General features: G+C 36.9%; 1 protein-coding gene across 1 annotated transcript in view; it reads right to left on the bottom strand.

Annotated features, from left to right (window-relative positions):
- The window catches only part of LOC150110612 (uncharacterized), a 114338-nt gene extending 96219 nt beyond the window's left edge, over positions 1-18119 (bottom strand). Inside the window, exon 1 of the mRNA XM_090395195.1 lies at positions 17724-18119. Coding sequence (XP_090251321.1) covers positions 17724-17726 — 3 coding nt within the window. The 5' untranslated portion in view covers positions 17727-18119. The remainder of the gene's footprint in view (positions 1-17723) is intronic.
- Positions 18120-18849: the final 730 nt, after the last annotated feature.

Genomic DNA, 18849 nt, shown 5'->3' with positions numbered 1-18849 from the left:
AAAAACAAAGATGTCATCATCATTACCAAGGTTGATAAGGGAAATTCAACAGTCATCCTTAACTCTAAAGACTATTATGATAAGTTAAATGTATTACTATGAGACAACTCTACCTATAAGATCCTAGACAAAGATCCCACCATAAAAAATCACAATGAAACAAACCAACTAATCCGTAATTTCAACATTTGGCCAGAAGAGGTGAAGAGAAGAATAAAATTTATCATATCCCATTACTCCCAGACTATATGGGACACCTAAAATACATAAAAAGATTATACCTCTCCATCCAATCGTTGACGGGAGATCATCCCCAACTTACCTTGTGGCTAAGCATCTTGTAAACTTATTAAATAACAAAATAAGATCAACAGAATCCTATATCAAGAATACTCAACATTTTGTAAATAAACTCCAAGCCGTTAAGATTGAACCAACAGACATACTAGCCAGTCTGGATATTCTGTCCCTCTTCACCAATGTACCAGTAGAAGAGGTAATAAACATCATTCAAGACCTCTTTCCTCTAGACATTACACAGATGTTTAAACACTGCCTTCAGTCTAACTTCTTCAAGGTTAATAACACCATATACCAACAATTAGAAGGCCTAGCAATGGGAAGTCTGCTATCACCATCTTGTGCAGACCTTTTCATGGAAAAACTTGAAAAAGAAATTCTCTCAGCAATCTCCCCTAGACCATCTATATGATGGAGATATGTTGACGATATTTTCATTATATGGCAAGATAGCTTAGAAAACCTAAAATAGTTTGTGAATAAAATCAACTCCATACATAACAAGATAAAATTCACTCTGGAAGTTGAAAACAACAACCATCTGCATTTTCTAGACATCTTGATAAAAAGACAATCAAATAGTGTCAATTTATCTATTTACAGAAAGTGGACAGACACTGGAAGATACCTTCATTATACTTCTAACCATCACAAGACACACAAACTAAGCATTATCCATATGTTGAAAAATAGAGCAGGTAAGTTTATATCAGAAGAGGAGTACACAGACTGAAATCTCACTAATAGCCAAAACATTATCACAAAATGGATACCCTCCGAACATCATCAAAAAATATCTATATGGTGACAACCCCAGACAAGAAGAACCAAACTCCCAGCATATTTCTACTGTAGTGATTCCCTTCATCGAGTCAATTTCTTATCAAATAGCCAAATACTAAAAGCCCACAACATCAGAGTGATCTTCAAACCAACCACCAGCATCAAACATTTTTTAGGATCACCAAAAGACAAGGTGCTATTCTACAAATATCCAGGAGTATATTACATTCCTCGATCCTGTGGTCTTGCCTACATCGAACAAACTTCACGGAGTTTGGAGATCAGACAGAGAGAGCACGTTGGTGATGTAAACCACAACAGAAGTATTTAGTATTTCTTCCAGCTTAGCAGATCATTTCTGTATGTCTAACTACACAATACTGTGGCAAAATAGCTCCATGCCATATTTAGACGACGATTATAGACATTGTTTATTCAAGGAAGCTGCAGTAGTGTTAAAAACTGGCAGAAACCTCAATAGAAACCAGGGTACTATTCTTAACAGTTCATGGAAAAACCTCATCCTCTCTCTAAATCCATCTGAACTACAGCTAGCTAGTAATCACATTATGCGTTTACAACAAACACGCATGCGTGATAATAATTAAGAACAACAAGTCCACTTAGTCTTTGTCACGCGAAAGTGCAACCTTAGCTACTAGAGTGTTTACGACGTTTTTAATGTTCCTTTCAATTTGCATTTACTAGTATTTTTTTATACTTTTCCATCAACGCCTTGAAAAAGCTAGACAGTTTGCTAGCGAAACTGGTAAGCAAAGAATGTTAAAATATTTGTATATGGTCAGTATTAAACAATAAGTTCTTTATACTTAACTTTCAAATGACCAAATATTTTAATTTGAGCTATTATAAGTATATATATGAAAATAATTAAAATACAAATAAGATTAAATTATGAACTATCATATCCGAGAGAGATCAAGGAATCAGTGTGTGATCTCAAGGCCATTTGTCTCTATGTGGGATGAAAAACCCAAGTTTCCAGTAGAAAAACCCTGCTACCTATGTATGAGATCGGCTAACTCATCTTCAATTGAAAAAAATCCATACAAAGATTCCTCTCTTGTTACAATGAGAATCAAACTTAGGCCTTTTCCAATTGAAGGATGCAACATTCTTCCAATTGCACTATGGAGGTACTAAAGGAGCAGGTTCTTTGCATGGAGAGTGGTTGGTGAGCAGAATGTACTGCCTGACATTGTAGTAAATGTGGATGCACTGAATGAGTTTAAAGCACCAAGATGAGCCTTTTGACTGCATGGAGGTCTGGTGTTAATAATATAGTAGTATTATTAAGTCCGTATAATAATAATCATCATAATACGAACTTAACATATCAATTCATGTCTTGAAGGAATTCTCCAGGAAGTTAATGATGCCCTCTGCATACCTGCTTAGCACATCTTGCAACAGAAGTCGCAAGATGAGTTTGGAGATCAGACAGAGAGCACGTTGTTGATGTAAACCACAACAGAAGTATTTAGTATTTCTTCCGGCTTAGCACATCATTTCTGTACGTCTAACCACACAATACTGTGGCAAAATAGCTCCATGCCATATTTAGACGACGATTATAGACATCGTTTATTCAAGGAAGCTGCAGTAGTGTTAAAAACTGGCACTGCACATCCCAAAGAAGTGGAAAGATGTTAAGTTGTATCACTACACAAATGGAGTGATAAGATTGAACCTATGAATGATGGGGTTGTGATTAAGGTGGTTTAGAGGTTGGTGAAGGATAGGATTCAAAACTTGGTTGATAATAGTCATTCTCTGTGATGATTGGCATGATTTGCTTCTGTACCACTCCAGTTCGAGTGACTTCAGCGTCCCCTGCAAGTTGCTAAATACTCCAGGCACAATTTGACAGAGTAAACTTCAGGAGGACCGGATGATCAGGAAGTCATTCAAAGTGTTATCAAAAGGTTCAGTACTGTGCCATCTAGCAGCTAGCCTACGAAAACTGTTTTACTGCTGTGCGCTTGAATGGAGATGCTCGCCATTAATTAGGGTGTGGATAGCAAGGTCAACAAGGCCATCATCTGCAATGTATGTGTGAAAATGGGCGAGGAGACTGATACTAATCTGGGGGCAAAACATGGATCCAAAGTAAACAATAGATTTACAGTTGACTAAATTCAATAAATGTTTTGCTTATGATAGTACAATGCACTCCTTTTTTCTCATATGACAAACTTTCAGAATATCAACTTTGGCAACTCTAAATTCTGATCTTTAAGCCATTCTTCAATGAGATGGTGATAATCTTGTTTAACTTTAATGCTAATAAAAGAATCCCATATTTCTTAGAAAAAAAGAACCTTTCCTTCCAGCCTTAGTTTTGACAACTTCCAAATCTCTAGAAATGGTAAGATTTCATTTCTTGGGTGTTGCAAGTTTTTTCGCTTGGTTATAATATAAATGTCAAGAAATTATATTCTTGGTCACATCCTTTATTCAAGTATAAGCAAACACAGTTTGTGCATGAAGTATCTTCACAACTGGGCTACTTGTATATACATTCTAATGACTTCACAAATTGCCCTGGCATCCCATAATGCAATGCACATATCCTTACAGACATGTATAATGCCATGCATTATTATCTGGCTCTCACTGAGGAGACCTCAAAAGTCAAAACCGGTCTGGGTAGTGGCCCTCACCCATTATGCATTGCATTATACATATCCTTACAGACATGTTTAATTATTATTATTCAGGCCTCCATGGAATCAAAAGACTCATCTCAGGAAACACAAAGTCTATCACACCCCTCCTTGAACTCATTGACCATTCTTGCTCTCACCACTATCAGGCAATGCATTCCATGGTTCAACCACCCTCCATGCAAAGAAAATACTCCTCACCCTCTTGCTTACAGCTTCCTTTTGCAACTTCCAGGGATGATTACTTGTCATCGCTCCTTCCCGCTGTTCCACAAGCAAAAGAACTCCCCAGTGTCAACCCTGTTTAAAGTCTCAATCATATCACCTCTCCTCCTCTATCTACTAAACTCTGCAGTTACCTCAAACAATCCTCATAACTAACACTGTGCAGTCCTAAAACTATCTTTGTTATCTGCCTCTGTACCCTTTCCACAGTTAATCTATCCCCTTCAAATCCTGAGGACCAAATTTGAGAACAATAGTCTAAGTGTGGTCTGATCAAGGTCTTACACAATGGAATGATAACTCTTTTATCTCTGCAGGTCAGCATCCTTCTCAGTATTGCAGCAATCCTCTACGTTACCTTCATCACCTTTGCAATAGGTTCCCTGAATTTCAATTTTCTTTAAATCACCACCCCCAGATCTCGTCTCCCCTACTTCCTCCAGTACAGATCCTCCAATCGAGTATGCAGCCTCCCATCGACGTATCCCATACTTCAAGACTTTACATTACATATCCCTACAGACATGTATAATGCTATGCATTATACATGCCTATAAGGATATGTATAACAAGGATAAGACTTCAAATTTTTGGTAGGAAAACAAGTTGGGAATCATGCAGAAATGCTTCAGTACTCTCTCTCTCCAAATAAGCACCTAAATTTGAAATGGCATCTACAAAAAATAAGAGGGTCCTAAACCAGTGATTCAGAGATTTCAGTGATGCAAGAGATAGTATTATCTCTATAAAGAGACTGTGTCAATTTGTTTAGATTACTCATGTTTGTTTGTGTGTGTTGATGTGCATGCCTGATGTACCCTTACAGATACATCTTACTGTTTTCACACCAAGTCTTAAGTAAATTTAAATCCGATTGGTACAATGACTTTTAACTTCATTATTTTTAGAATCCAGGAAGTGACTGACTCAAGACTAAATAAAAACATATTTAATGAAACTAAAAACTGTATACATGATAAACTATAAAACTAATTGGATAAAAGGCCTAAAACAGAAACTATATTTCTGAGATCTCCTTTATCTTTAGACGATACATTTGTTCTCTCACTGACTCGTTCTATTATTGGTTTGTTTTTACATAAATTTAATCAGTTTAGCACACTAAACGTTTTGTTTTTCACAACAAATTCCTATAAAAACAATAATGATTACATTACAATATCTGCATTTTGTGTAGGAGATTGTTCCAAAGCACAGAGGTAGACAGAATAAAAAGGAAGAGAAATTTGTTCTGTGTTTCAAGTTGAATTACAAAAATACAAGGCTTAGATGCTTAAACATTTAGAAGAGAATGGGGAAAGTGATGTCAATTCTAAGAAGAAACTGAATATCTATATGATAGTAAGTTGAATGAATCAGTGAAACATGAATCACCAATCAGTCTTACTGATCTCTTCTGTTCTGCATACTGCATCAAGAATTTAGAGAGCTTAGAAGCACCACCCTCAAATATGATAACACTCAATGATTGGAAAGGTTAGATATGAGAGTAATTATTATTATTATATAACACCTCCAAGACTCATCGAGGGAGGGCACGTACTCCACAGCTCTCCATCTCCACCACTCAACCTCATCCACCGGCCAGATTATCTACACCAACGCCATCTACATCCACCACCACTAGTATTTTCACAAACATCCATGCCCACGGCAGGATTCCAACCCACAGTCTTTTGGCTGGAGAATGGATACGCTAATCACTCGGCCAACCAGACTGGCACCCAACATCTATTAAATAACCCAACAACTATTATTATTATTATTCAGGCCTCCATGGAGTCAAAAGACTCATCACGGGAGGTCCTTCCTAGGAAACACAAAGTGTATCATACAACTCATTGACCATTCTCGCTCTCACCACTATCAGGCAATGCATTTCACAGTTCAACCACCCTCCATGCAAAAAAAAAACACTTCTTACCCTCTTGCTCACAGCTTCCTTTTGTAACTTCCAGGGATGGCCCCTTGTCATGACTCCTTCGCGCTGTTCAACCAAGCGAAAGAATTCCCCAGTGTCAACCCTGTAACCACCACTCAACAGTTTAAAAGTCTCAATCATATCACCTCTACTTTTTCTATCCACCAAACTCTGCAGTCCACATTCCCTCAGCCAATCCTCATAACTAACATTGTACAGTCCTGAAACCATCTTTGTTATCCACCTCTGTACAATTTCCACAGTTAATTTATTCCATTCAAATCCTGAGGACCAGGATTTGAAGTGTGGTCTGATCAGAATCTTATACAACGGAATGATAACTCTTATCTTTGCAGCAATCCTCTGAGTTACCTTCACCACATTTGCAATATGTCCCCTAATTTCAAGTTTCTATCAATCATCAACCCTAGATCTTTTGACTCCCTTACTTCCTCCAGTACGACTCCTCCAATTATTATTATGAAGTGTCCCAAACCTCAAGACCTTACATTTTGCTGTATTAAACAGACAGCCCCATTCATTTACCCATCTGTCTAGTTTATTCAAATCCTCTTGCAGAGCTACCACATCTGCACTATTACTAATAACCTTTCCCAGCTTCACATCATCTGCAAAAAACTGAATATCCCCCTGCAATCCACTGACAATGTCATTCATATAAAGGTTAAACAATATAGGTCCCAGTACTGAGCCCTGTGGGACCCCACTTGTAACCTTCTGCCTCCTTGATACTGCCCCACCATACACAATTCTCTGATACCTATCAAACAGCCAATTCTGAATCCAGTTGACCAACTTGACATCCAAACCCATGTGCTGTAACTTACATATCAGCTTATAAAGTGGCACCCTGTCAAATGCCTTCGCTAAATCCAAGAAAATGGCAGTATATGCCTTTCCCTCATCAACTGTTCTTGTAACTTTATTATAAAAGGCTAGCATATTACTAAAACAAGAGTGCCCCTTAACAAATCCATGTTGACTCTCACAGATAACATTACCCTCATCTGCCCAATGCTGGATACAGTCCCTCACTAATTTCTCCAAGATCTTAACAACTACTGATGACACACAAACTGGCCTATAATTAGACACTTCAGTCTGCTACCACTCTATGCAATGGCACTATCTTCCATTCCTTCCATTCCCTGGACACCTTTCCCATAGCCAGACATTCACTGAAAAGCCAGGTCAATGGAGCTGTCAGTTCTTTAGCACATTCTCTCAAAACTCATGGTGAAATACCATCCAGTCCCACAGCTTTATTGACATAAATAACCCAACATCTATGAAAAAAAACAGCTATTTCTGAACAAAGATGATATAAAAAATATACAGGGTGTTCGGGATAAATTTGACAGTTTCGTAAGGAAAAAGAAAATCTTCTTTGTATCTATTAAATTTAATGAATTGACAAAAAAACCTTACAGGCAGAGTTAATTACAATATTATCAACAAGATTTACTCAAAATAACCACCATTAGCATCGATAACAGCTTCAATTCTGCTTCGGAACCTCGAACAAGCTGATGCTACGGTCTCCCTGGGAAGGGCCGCAAAAACTGTTTTAATTTTATCCATTAACTGGGCTTTTGTATTACTGGAAGTGCGATTGGTGTCTTTTTCAACTGCGCCCCATACAAAATAATCCATGGGGTTAAGGTCTGGGGAGTTTGGAGGCCAAACATTTGGACTGGTGAAGTCGTAGAAATTTTCAGACAACCATTTTTGACTTTTCCCAGAGGTGTGGCAAGGGGCCGAATCCTGCTGCCATACATACGGCCTACCATTGGCTACCCTTGTTATCCAGGGCTTGACTACAGTTAGCAACTCCACGAACAAAGCCCGAATTCCAATGCCAGGGTTCTTCAACACCTGTTCCTGCAGATTTGCGAGGAATTCTGCTGTACGAACGCAATCAGATCGTCTGCTAGGGATCTTTCTTCTTGCTACATCCTCGTAGTCACCATTGCAAGTCTCTAGTTCATGCCTGATTGTTTTTACTGTATTCAGGGAGCATTGGACAGCAGTCGTAATATCCTTATTTTGATGGCGGGCACGAATCATCATGATACAAGTTATTCTCTTCCATGATTCAGGTGGGTTCCAGCTATCCATCCTTTCTGACATCTTGTATATGAATGAAGAAGGGTCCAAACTTTTAAATGAAGAGAAGTGTGTGTTAATACATGTAACTTACGGAAAAATATAATTAATTATAAATATGTCAAATTTATCCCGAACACCCTGTATATCTATATAATTATAATAATACAAGGATAATAAGGAACATTCAACTAGCATAAGTTTAAAATTAATCCAAGAATAGGAAGGTTATATAGTACACATTAATAAGCAAACACTAGTCAAAGTTAACACTGGAAAGTTTTCATTTATAAAGAACTTTTCTTTTTTTTCAAAATTTATTTTTTGCTTTAAGTAAATGCTTATAAATCTAAATGGTTAACATTAAAAAAAAAAAAATCTGCCCTTTTAAGCCACCATATGTGTGCATAATATAGGTATATGTGTGTGCATGCACACACAGGGTATAACTGTGATAGATTTGAGTTGAGTATCTTACCGCGGTATGACAGCGAAGTGTTTAGGAGGAGGGCCATAATTGCCAATGACTTTATGCGTGGGTTATGCATGGAGAGTGGTGTGAAATTTGTGGATGTGTGGAATGAGCTTGATGGGCGAAAGGACTTATATAAGATGGATGGGTTACATTTGAATGGAGTTGGTGTACGGAGACTTGAAAAAGTGTTGATGAATGATGTGGAAGTCGATGTACAGACTCAGGGAAACTAGATTTATTAAGAGGGGGGGGGAGTAGATATGCAGACTTTAGGGAGGCAGTTGAGTGTATGAATGAGTATATTATGCCCGAGCGAGTACGAAGGACAACAAATCAGAATGGGATAGTTAGTATAAGGCATCAAAGTAGGGATAGGACAAACGGGCTTCTGCAATTCATGTACACTAATGCCAGGAGTATTAGGAACAAGAAGGAAGAGTTTTTGGCCATGGTTGGCACTTCCAGGCCACAGGTTGTTGGTATTAGTGAAACATGGCTGACAGAAGATGATAACGCTAGTGGGATTGAATGCGATGGGTATAGCGTGTTCAGGAGTGACAGGGTGAATAAAAAGGGGGGAGGAGTGTTATTGATGATAGCTGATGAGCTGCAGCCAAGGAGTATAGAAGCTGAACTGCAGGATAGAGAAAAGAGCACATTTGAGGCTGTTTGGTGTGAGATAGAATCTAGCAGAACAAAATATACAATTGGGTGCTGGAAAAGATGGTGGGGATAGTATGCATAGGCAAATAGAAGACATGAGTGGAAGGAGGGTAATTATTATGGGTGATTTCAATTATGGTAACATTGACTGGAAAGAGGAGAGGGCACATGGGAGGAAGGAATTGGATTTTATGCGGTTATTAAGGGACAACTATCTACGGCAACATGTATTGGAAAATACCAGGGGGCAGAGAGTGCTGGACCTTGTAATTGCAACTGAGAATGTGGCTGTAACGAACATGACCATGTTGCCACCAATTGGTGAGAGTGACCATAAGGTTATGACTTGGGAGGTGGCTAAAGGAGTGGAATTTACAATTAAGACAGGGTACATGTGGAATTACCGGGCTGGTAAGTATGACAAGCTTAGGTGTGTGCTTGGCTCAGTGCTATGGCATGTAAAACTGCAAGGGCTGGATGTTGATAGTGCACGGGAGGTGGTTAAGAACTGTTTGCAGGAGGCAATGGTTGACTGTATACCAAGAGTCCGAATAATAAATCAAGTAGGGGTTAAATGGATGAATAACACTATTAAGCCTGAGCTGCAAAAAAAGAAACAATTGTGGAGGGAATTTAAGGAGAAAGGTGACCATCAAGTACAGGAACAGTATAAAGCTCAGGCCAGGATGGTAACAAGGATGGTAAGAAAAGCAAAAGCAGATTATGAAAGAAAATTGGCCATGCAGGCTAAAGAGAATCCCAAACAGTTTTTTCAATATGTTGCAAGTAAAAAGGAAAAATGCTCATGGTAGAATGATCTTAAAAAATGGTAGAATGATCTTAAAAAATGCTGAGTCCGAATAATAAATCAAGTAGGGGTTAAATGGATGAATAACACTATTAAGCCTGAGCTGCAAAAAAAGAAACAATTGTGGAGGGAATTTAAGGAGAAAGGTGACCATCAGGTACAGGAACAGTATAAAGCTCAGGCCAGGATGGTAACAAGGATGGTAAGAAAAGCAAAAGCAGATTATGAAAGAAAATTGGCCATGCAGGCTAAAGAGAATCCCAAACAGTTTTTTCAATATGTTGCAAGTAAAAGGAAAAATGCTCATGGTAGAATGATCTTAAAAAATGCTGAGGGTAGGGAGGTAACGAATCAGTCGATATTGTGGAATTACTGAGCGAGCACTTTGCAAGAGTATATCATCCAGGTGGTGACTTTGCAGGAATGGAAGAACCAACAGCTTATACTGGAATTGTGATGAATGAAGTAGAGGTAACTAGTCTATTACAGAACCTCAATGTCAATACATCTGTGGGATTGGTTGGTATACCAGCTCGTGTCGTATGTGAAGCGGCTAAAGAATTGTCAGTGCCCTTGACCATTTTGTTTAATTTGAGCCTCGGGTCTGGGTCAGTCCCAAGGGGGTGGAAAGAGGGGAAAATAGTTCCGCTGCACAAAGGTGGTTCCAAGGCTGCTGTTGAAAATTACCAGCCAATCAGCATAACAGGAATCATTATCAAGGTCTTAGAGAAAATAGTCAAGAGGAAAATACAAGATTGGATAGAAGAAAATGGGATACTGTATCGTGGACAGCATGATTTTGTCAAGGGTAGGTCATGCCTCAGTAACTTGCTCACGTATTATAACACAGTGACGGCTGAACTGGATAAGGGTAATGGGTTTACAGTGATTCCACTGGACCTTGCTAAGGCCTTTGACAGGATACCACACGGAATTCTAATCAGTAAAATGCAGCATATGGGGATAGATGTAGGGTTGGTGAGATGGATAGGACAGTGGTTGACGGAGAGATATCAGAGAGTGGTTTACTCAGGAGAGTCCACAAGACGGCCTGTGACTAGTGGTGTGCCACAAGGATCTGTTCTTGGACCACTGCTGTTTAATTTGTTCATTAATGATATAGGAAAGGATCTGAGAGGAACAGTTCATTTGTTTGCAGATGATGCAAAGTTGGGCAGGGCAATAGTGAATGCAGATGACGTCAAAATTTTGCAGGATGATTTGGATAGATAGGAGGTCTGGGCTAAGGAGAATGGATGTCAATTTAATGTGGCAAAATGTAAGGTTATGCATTTTGGGGCGAAAAGATTGGCGGCAGTTTACTGCATTGGTGGAACTGTGCTCCAGGAAATTGATGAGGCACGAGATTTAGGAATGTTGGTGGATAAGGAGTTGAAATTTAGGGGACACATTGCAAAAGTGGCCAAATCAGCTCATCAAATCACTTGGTTGCTGAAGAATACGTTGACAAGCAGAGACAAGCAGATTATTGTTCCTCTGTATCGAGCCTTGATAAGACCCCATCTCGACTACTGTGCCCAGATTTGGTCACCTAGGTTTCTTCTTGATGGGGAGGAGGTGGAGAGGATCCAGAGGCGAGTGACCAAGATGATAGCAGGTCTGTGGAATGAACCTTATGAGAACAGGTTGAGGATTTGTGGGTTGAGGATTTTGGCTATGATTTGACTGATTTTACTGATGTTCATCAGCAAAAAGATATTTTAGATGTCTCAAAGAATCTTCAAGGGCTCATTCTAGTGAGTATGGGAATGGCAAACCCGAGGTGCCTGATGCTGGACCATGCCCCCCCCCACACACACCCTCCAATGCTATTAGAGTAATTCGAGGGCTAGGGGTGAATCTTTTCTATTTATTTTCTACCTTTAGTAGTGAGAGGAGTAGCCTATTTTAAGCAGTGGGAGTCTGCTGCTCTCCCAAGTTTGAAACCATACCATAATGGTTTCCTGAGGAAGGCAATGGGAAACCACCTCAGTATTATTTCCAAGAAATATGGTGAACTCAGCAAATTTAGTTTCCACAACTGGCAAAAATGGGGTCTATCGGCAAACGATGGATGGATGTCATGCCCGGCAGAAGAAGAAATTAGACTTCTCAGGTCGTTAACCTACGAAATCCTCAAATAGACAATGAGGATGGGATCCCAAGTATTGAGAAAAATAAGAAGAAAATAAGACATCCAAGAGAGAATACGATACAAAGTATACATGTTGCAACTTGGAATGCAAGAACAATGTTAAGAGCTGGTAAATTAGAGAACTTGAAGAAAGAAATGGAGAGGAATAAATTGAATGTGGTTGGTCTAAGTGAAGTCAGGTGGGAAGATATAGGAGATTTTGAAAGTGATGGTTATAAAATTATATATTCCTGTAGAACACGGGGGGGGGAAATGGAATAGCATTTGTTTTGAATGAAAAGGTTAAAAATTCAGTAGAAAAAATAATATATAAAAGAGACAGGGTGATTATGATTAAACTGAAAGCAAAGCCTGTGGATATAATGATTATACAGATATATATGCTCACAAGTGACCATGATGAAAATGAAGTAGAAGAGATACATAATCAAATAGAAGAGATAATGAAAGAAGACAGAACTAAAAGGTGTACCATCTGCATGGGAGACTGGAATGCGGTAGAAGATGAAAAGGTAAAGAAGGGAATAACAGGAAGATATGGCCTTGGAAAAAGGAATGAGAGAGGTGAAAGACTTATAGAGTTTAGTAAAAGACACAAACTGATCATTGGTAATACTTAGTTTAAACTTCTAAAGAGAAGAAGATATACATGGAAAATGCCAGGTCATATCGCAAGATACCAGATTGATTATATGTTAATACAAAACAGGTACAGAAACAGTGTAAAAAGGATATCAACATATCCAGGAGCTGATATTGACTCAGACCATAATTTGCTTGTTATGGAATTAAGAATACAATATAAGAAAATAAACAAAGGTAAAAGCAAGAAAAGGTGGAACCTAGAAAAACTCAAAGGAAATGCAGGTAGGAAATTCAGAGAAGAACTGGAAAATAAAATAAGGAACAAAGAGAATATATATGAAGAAACTATGGATGTTAATGCAAAATGGAATCAACTGAAAAACTTGATATATGAAACAGCTGCTGAAGAGATAGGCTTTGTGGAAGGGAAAAGAATTAAAAGCCATGGATTACAAATGAAATGATAAGAAAAATGGAAGAAAAAAGAAGATGGAAAAATGTAAACATTGAAGAGTGGAAGAAGAAAATACAAAGTATTAAATAATGAACTGAGAAGAGAAACTGATAAAGCAAGAGAGGAATGGTTGAAAACAGAATGTAAAGAAATTGAAGTAATGGAAAAAGGGGGGGCGATATGATAAAATGTTTGAAAAATCAAAAGAAATCTGCCATTAGAAGATAAGCAAGGAAAACTGATTTATGATATTGAAATACAGGGTGAAAGATGGAAGGAATACATCGAAGAACTTTACGCAAAAAATGAAAGACCAACAAAAATTGAATTGGAAGAGTAAAATGAAATCTCAACAGAAGAAAGAGGTTCTGAAATACTAAAGAGAGAAGCAGAAACAGCAATTAAGGAATTAAAAAGTGGAAAGATGGAAGGAGTGGATGGAATACCTTGTGAAATTCTAAAACAACTGGAGAACAAAGGTATAACAGAAACATGGAAACTCTGCAACCTCATTTACAAAACAGGAGTATGGCCTAAACATTTCACAGAGAGTATTCTTGTACCAATTGAAAAGAAAAGCAATCCTGCTAAGTGCAGTGACTACAGAACTATAAGCATACTCTCACATGACTCCAAAGTACTGCTAAGAATATTAAATCAAAGATTGTATAACAGAGTGGAGTATTTTCTGGGGGACGATCAATTTGGATTGAAAGACAGAGGAACCAGAGATGCAATTGGAGTAATGAGGACCATATGCAAAAGGAATATAGAAGTAAATAAAGAAGTTTATATTTGTTTCATCGACCTTGAAAAAGCATTTGACATAGTGAAATGGGAAAATTTGATGGAAATATTACGCAAAATAGGTATAGATTGGAGAGACCGAAGGTTAATAGCTGAATTATATATGAACCAGACAGCCATAATAAAGACAAAAGTAGGAAAAACTAAAAAATGTGTGATTGGTGTAAGACGGGGATGTTTCCTGTCACCGACGCTCTTCAATGTATTTGCAGAAGAAATGATAAAAGAAGCATTTTATGAAGAGGAATCACTATTGGAGGAAGAACAATACAAAATATTAGATTTGCAGATGATCAAGCAATATTAGCTAATACCGAAGATGAACTACAGCACCTAATGCAAAAATTTGAAAATATATGCAAGAAATATGGTATGAAAATTAACACAAAGAAAACAAAAGTGATGAGAGTCTACAGGAAACCAGGAAGTATCAAGGTGATGATGAATGGAGAAAGTATAGAGCAAGTGAGACAATACAAATACCTTGGTAGTATAATACAAGAAAATGGAAAATGTGACATGGAAATAAATGAAAGAATTAACAAAGGAAAATATGCCTTTTATAACAAGAAAAATTTGTTTATTAATAAAATGAATAAAAATCTAAAGAAAAGGCTTATTAAGTGCTATATTTGGAGTATGACCTTATATGGGTCAGAAACATGGACAATTAGGAAGAAAGAAGCTAAAAGGTTAGAGGCATTTGAAATGTGGTTATGGAGAAGAATGGAGAAAATAAAGTGGACTGAAAAAATCAGAAATGAAGAAGTATTACAAAGAGTTGAAGAAGAAAGGAATTTACTAAAGACCATAAGAAGAAGAATGCATAATTGGATAGGACATGTATTAAGAGTTGACAGCCTACTGAAAAGAATGATAGAAGGGAAAATTGAAGGAAAGCGACCAAGAAGACGACGACGACTAACGATGCTTGATGATATAATGGGAATAAGAAGATATCACGAAATGAAGGAGGAAGCAAGAGACAGAGGAAATTGGGAGAAGAGAATCTGCTGAGTTATACCATTGGACCTGTCAAGAGACAGAACACTAATGATGATGAAATGCAAAGAACAAACAGAGCTCATAATTTTTCAGTCTAACTGTAAAAGTAAATTTATACTCATAAAGCAAAGACTGCAATTTTTTTAAATCTGATTTTTAAATATTTATGTTGTATTTATATTTATAAATAAATAAACATTCTACTCAAGGATATTTATTTTCAAGCAAAGAATGAATGATTTGATTTCAACAAATTTCAAATAATGATAGCTACACAGATTAGATGAAGTGATTTTTATCAAAATCAGTTTGGGATCTTGAGTTGTTTCATGCAAACAGCTGAATAGATATGGCAAAGCTAACCGCTGATGTTTGCTCACGTGTGTTATGATCCATCGAGTTGTTTCCGACTCCTGGCGACTCCACGAACATACACTCTCCATTCCAATCTCTCCCTGACCATGTCCCTCAGAACCTCCAAGAACACTCCAGTTGCTTCTTTAACTCCATCCACCTATCTAATTCTTGGTCTTCCTCTTCTCCTGCTTCCATCAACTTTAATAAGTATCATCATCTTCTCCAGACTGTCATTTGCTTGCATAATATGTCCGAATTATGACAATTTTTGCTTGATGATCATAGCTTCAAAGGAGCAATCTGGCTTTATTCTGTCTATCACTGATTTATTGGTTTGCTTTGCAGTCCATGGCATTCTTAGTAAGCATCTCCAAACCCATAATTCAAATACATTTATCTTCCTTCTCAAACTCTTTCTCAGGGTCCAACTTTTACATCCATACAGCACCACAGGGAATACCATTGCTTTCACAATTCTGATTTTTGTTGTGAGGCTAATATCTTTAAAGATTTTGCTGAAATTTGTCATTGCTTTTTTTCCGAATAATAATCTTCTAACTTCTTCGGTACAATAACCCTCTTTATCACTTCGGGATCCCAGGAACACAAAACTGTTAACTGTTTCCATTTTCTCCCCATCTACTTCAAAATCATTAAGTTCACATGTTGCCATAACTTTTGTCTTTTTGAGGTTAAGTTTAAGACCATATTTAGCACTTTCTTCTTTACCTTTCATAATAAGTTCCTTCATATCTTCTTTACATTCTGCTAGCAAGGTAGTATCATCTGCATACATCAAATTATTAATATTTTTTCTACCAATTTTAATTCCATCTGAAGACTCCTCCAGCCCTGCCATTCTTAAAATGTATCCGCTGTACAAGTTAAACAGGTATGGAGATATAATACATCCTTGTCGCACCCCTTTACCTATTGTGAAATACTATGTTTCTCCAAGATCTTTTAGGACAGTAGCTTCTTGTTCATAATAAAGATTCCTCAGAAGAATAATGAAATGCTCTGGGACTCCTATTGTTCTTAACACATTCCAGTTTCACATGATCTACAGAGTCAAAAGCCTTGCTATAGTCAAGGAAACAAAGGTAGACATTCTTGTGATATTCCTGTGCTCTTTCTATTATCCATCTTACATTGGCGATTTGATCTCTTGTTTCTCTGCCATTCCGAAATCCTGCCTGTTCATCTGGCATTTCTCTCTTCATGAATGGTTCCAGTCTTTTCTGAAATCTCAAGACTTTACTTGCATGAGAAATCAATACTATAGTTCTGTAATTTTCGCACTCTCTTGCATCGCCTTTCTTCAATAAAGGTATATAAACTGATTTTTTCCATTCCCTAGGACATGTAGTTGTGATCCAAATTTTCTGACATAGAGCTGTTAAAATTTTAACTTTGAGCAAAATTAAAATTTTGCTCACATATATATATTCCTAAATTAATACTCACTAACTGCTTATTCTATTCTGTAGAAAAAGATTGTGAATCAACATTGAATAGTTCGAATGCTGTGTGACCAACTCTCTTATGATTTAAGTGAACACTGTTGAACAGTGACTGTCCAAAACTGATAAGATAATTTATCATTTACTCAAAACAAATATGGAAAGACATCTTTTTTTTTTTTTGTGGCAAGATGACTTAATAACCACTGATAGCCAGAAAGACGTCAGAAATAACTGGAAAAAATTGAGAAGTTTGGTTCCATTTTTAAATAAACAGTCCACTGTATTACATCCTCAAAGTTTAACTTATATTAAGTGCTTCATTTGTAAAATTAATAAATAGTTGGCAACAGAAATGCGCAAGATATAACATTAAACTAGAGCAAGGAGGCTAGACTTAATCCATGAAAGTTAAAAAGAAGAAATTAAAAATATTCGAAAATATTGGTTTTGCTCACATACCACACTGTGTTCTATAGGTTTTGCAACTCTTCATGTGGGTTGGGGGGCTGTCAAAGAATAATCTAGGAATGGATGAGGATTTTTACAGATTAACTATTATCTCTTCCAAATATCATATTCCATAATTACTTGTCCTTAAGTAGCATATTTCCATTCACTTCAATGATACACGGAATAAAAAATCTGTATCAGTATGTCCAAAATTATTTGAAATTAATATAATACCGGATATCAAAAAATATTTGAAATTAATATGTGGATACAATTTAGCTATTTAATTTAGATAAAATTTAGCTATTAATGCTTTAATAGCTAAATACTATATCGTATTCTCAGCTGGCAAATATCAACAATCGCACTTCCTTCAACTAACATTAAATACCTTACTATAAAAATATTTAAATACATTAAGAAAATTTACTAACCATTTTTTTATTTTTCAAATACCGGAATGACAAGCAATGAGTTCAGTTTTAATAATAAATCATATTTCGGTTGCCGATAGAAAAAAAAAACTTTCGAATAGCGCTCTAAACTGAAGGTCAGATGATCAACGAACCTTCTATACTCTTTGACCAGAGTATCATACTACACAAAACTCTAATTCATCTGCTATTGTTACTTTCTTAAGTAATATTTCACACCAATACTCAATATGAAAGTTTTCTTTTGTCCGATAAATATGAATAATGATGCATAAAATAAACAAGTAAACATCATACCACTCAATTTTTAGTGGTACTGTTCAGGCTGACAGAAATATTTTGCACAGTTTAAATATATAAAATTGATTTTCACAATAAGATTGCATGTGAAAAGGTGAATCCAAACCAGCAATTCATAAAATTCGATAGGGGAGATACTATCAAACGAACAGAGGTAAGTAATAGGCCAATTCCTTCAACAACAACAACAACAACAACAAAAAAAAAAAAAAAAAAAAACGGGTTGTTTGTGAAGTAGTGCAAAGAGGGAGAACAGCATCCTCTGGGTATGACTGGGGGAAAAAACTACCTCTATCTGCTTGGAAATAAGGGAGGAGCACGGAAATGATCCATCCCTACATTGTGACTTGAAGTTAGTAGGGAGCAACACTACGACTGCTGACATGATAAAGCTGTTCTGTTTTCGAGGGAACAGTTTTTGGATTACCTTCGACAAACAGTAAAATATAGTATTACTGGACGAATCCAAATTCCTGTTTATTCATAAGACATGATTTCAAGGTGGCCACATATACACACAGGGTCGTCCCATGCAAATACACGTCTTGCACCGTAGGTCTTGAGACCTATAACAGTGCAATGGGTGTGTGCAAGTGATCAGAAAGGATCTCTTAAATGTTTTTCTTGAAGAGTTGGAGGATATATTATATGTATGGGAAAGACTGTTCCAAAAGACAGAAATATATTATAAAAATACATAAATAAATCTGCTAAAGTAGCTCAGCGAATATATATCTATTTGCATAAGAGGAAGTATATGACTTATAATTTTCAGATAAGGTAAAAATATTTTACCTTATCTGAAAAAACTACCTCTATCTGCTTG

The sequence above is a fragment of the Typopeltis vanoorti genome, chromosome 1 (genome assembly GCF_054136105.1).
Source record: "Typopeltis vanoorti isolate ZY-2024b chromosome 1, IOZ_Tvanoo_1.0, whole genome shotgun sequence".
In the NCBI taxonomy this organism is placed as follows: Eukaryota; Metazoa; Arthropoda; class Arachnida; order Uropygi; family Thelyphonidae; genus Typopeltis; species Typopeltis vanoorti.
The sequence above is the reverse complement of the archived record's forward strand: the minus strand, read 5'-3'. Positions and strand labels throughout refer to the sequence as shown.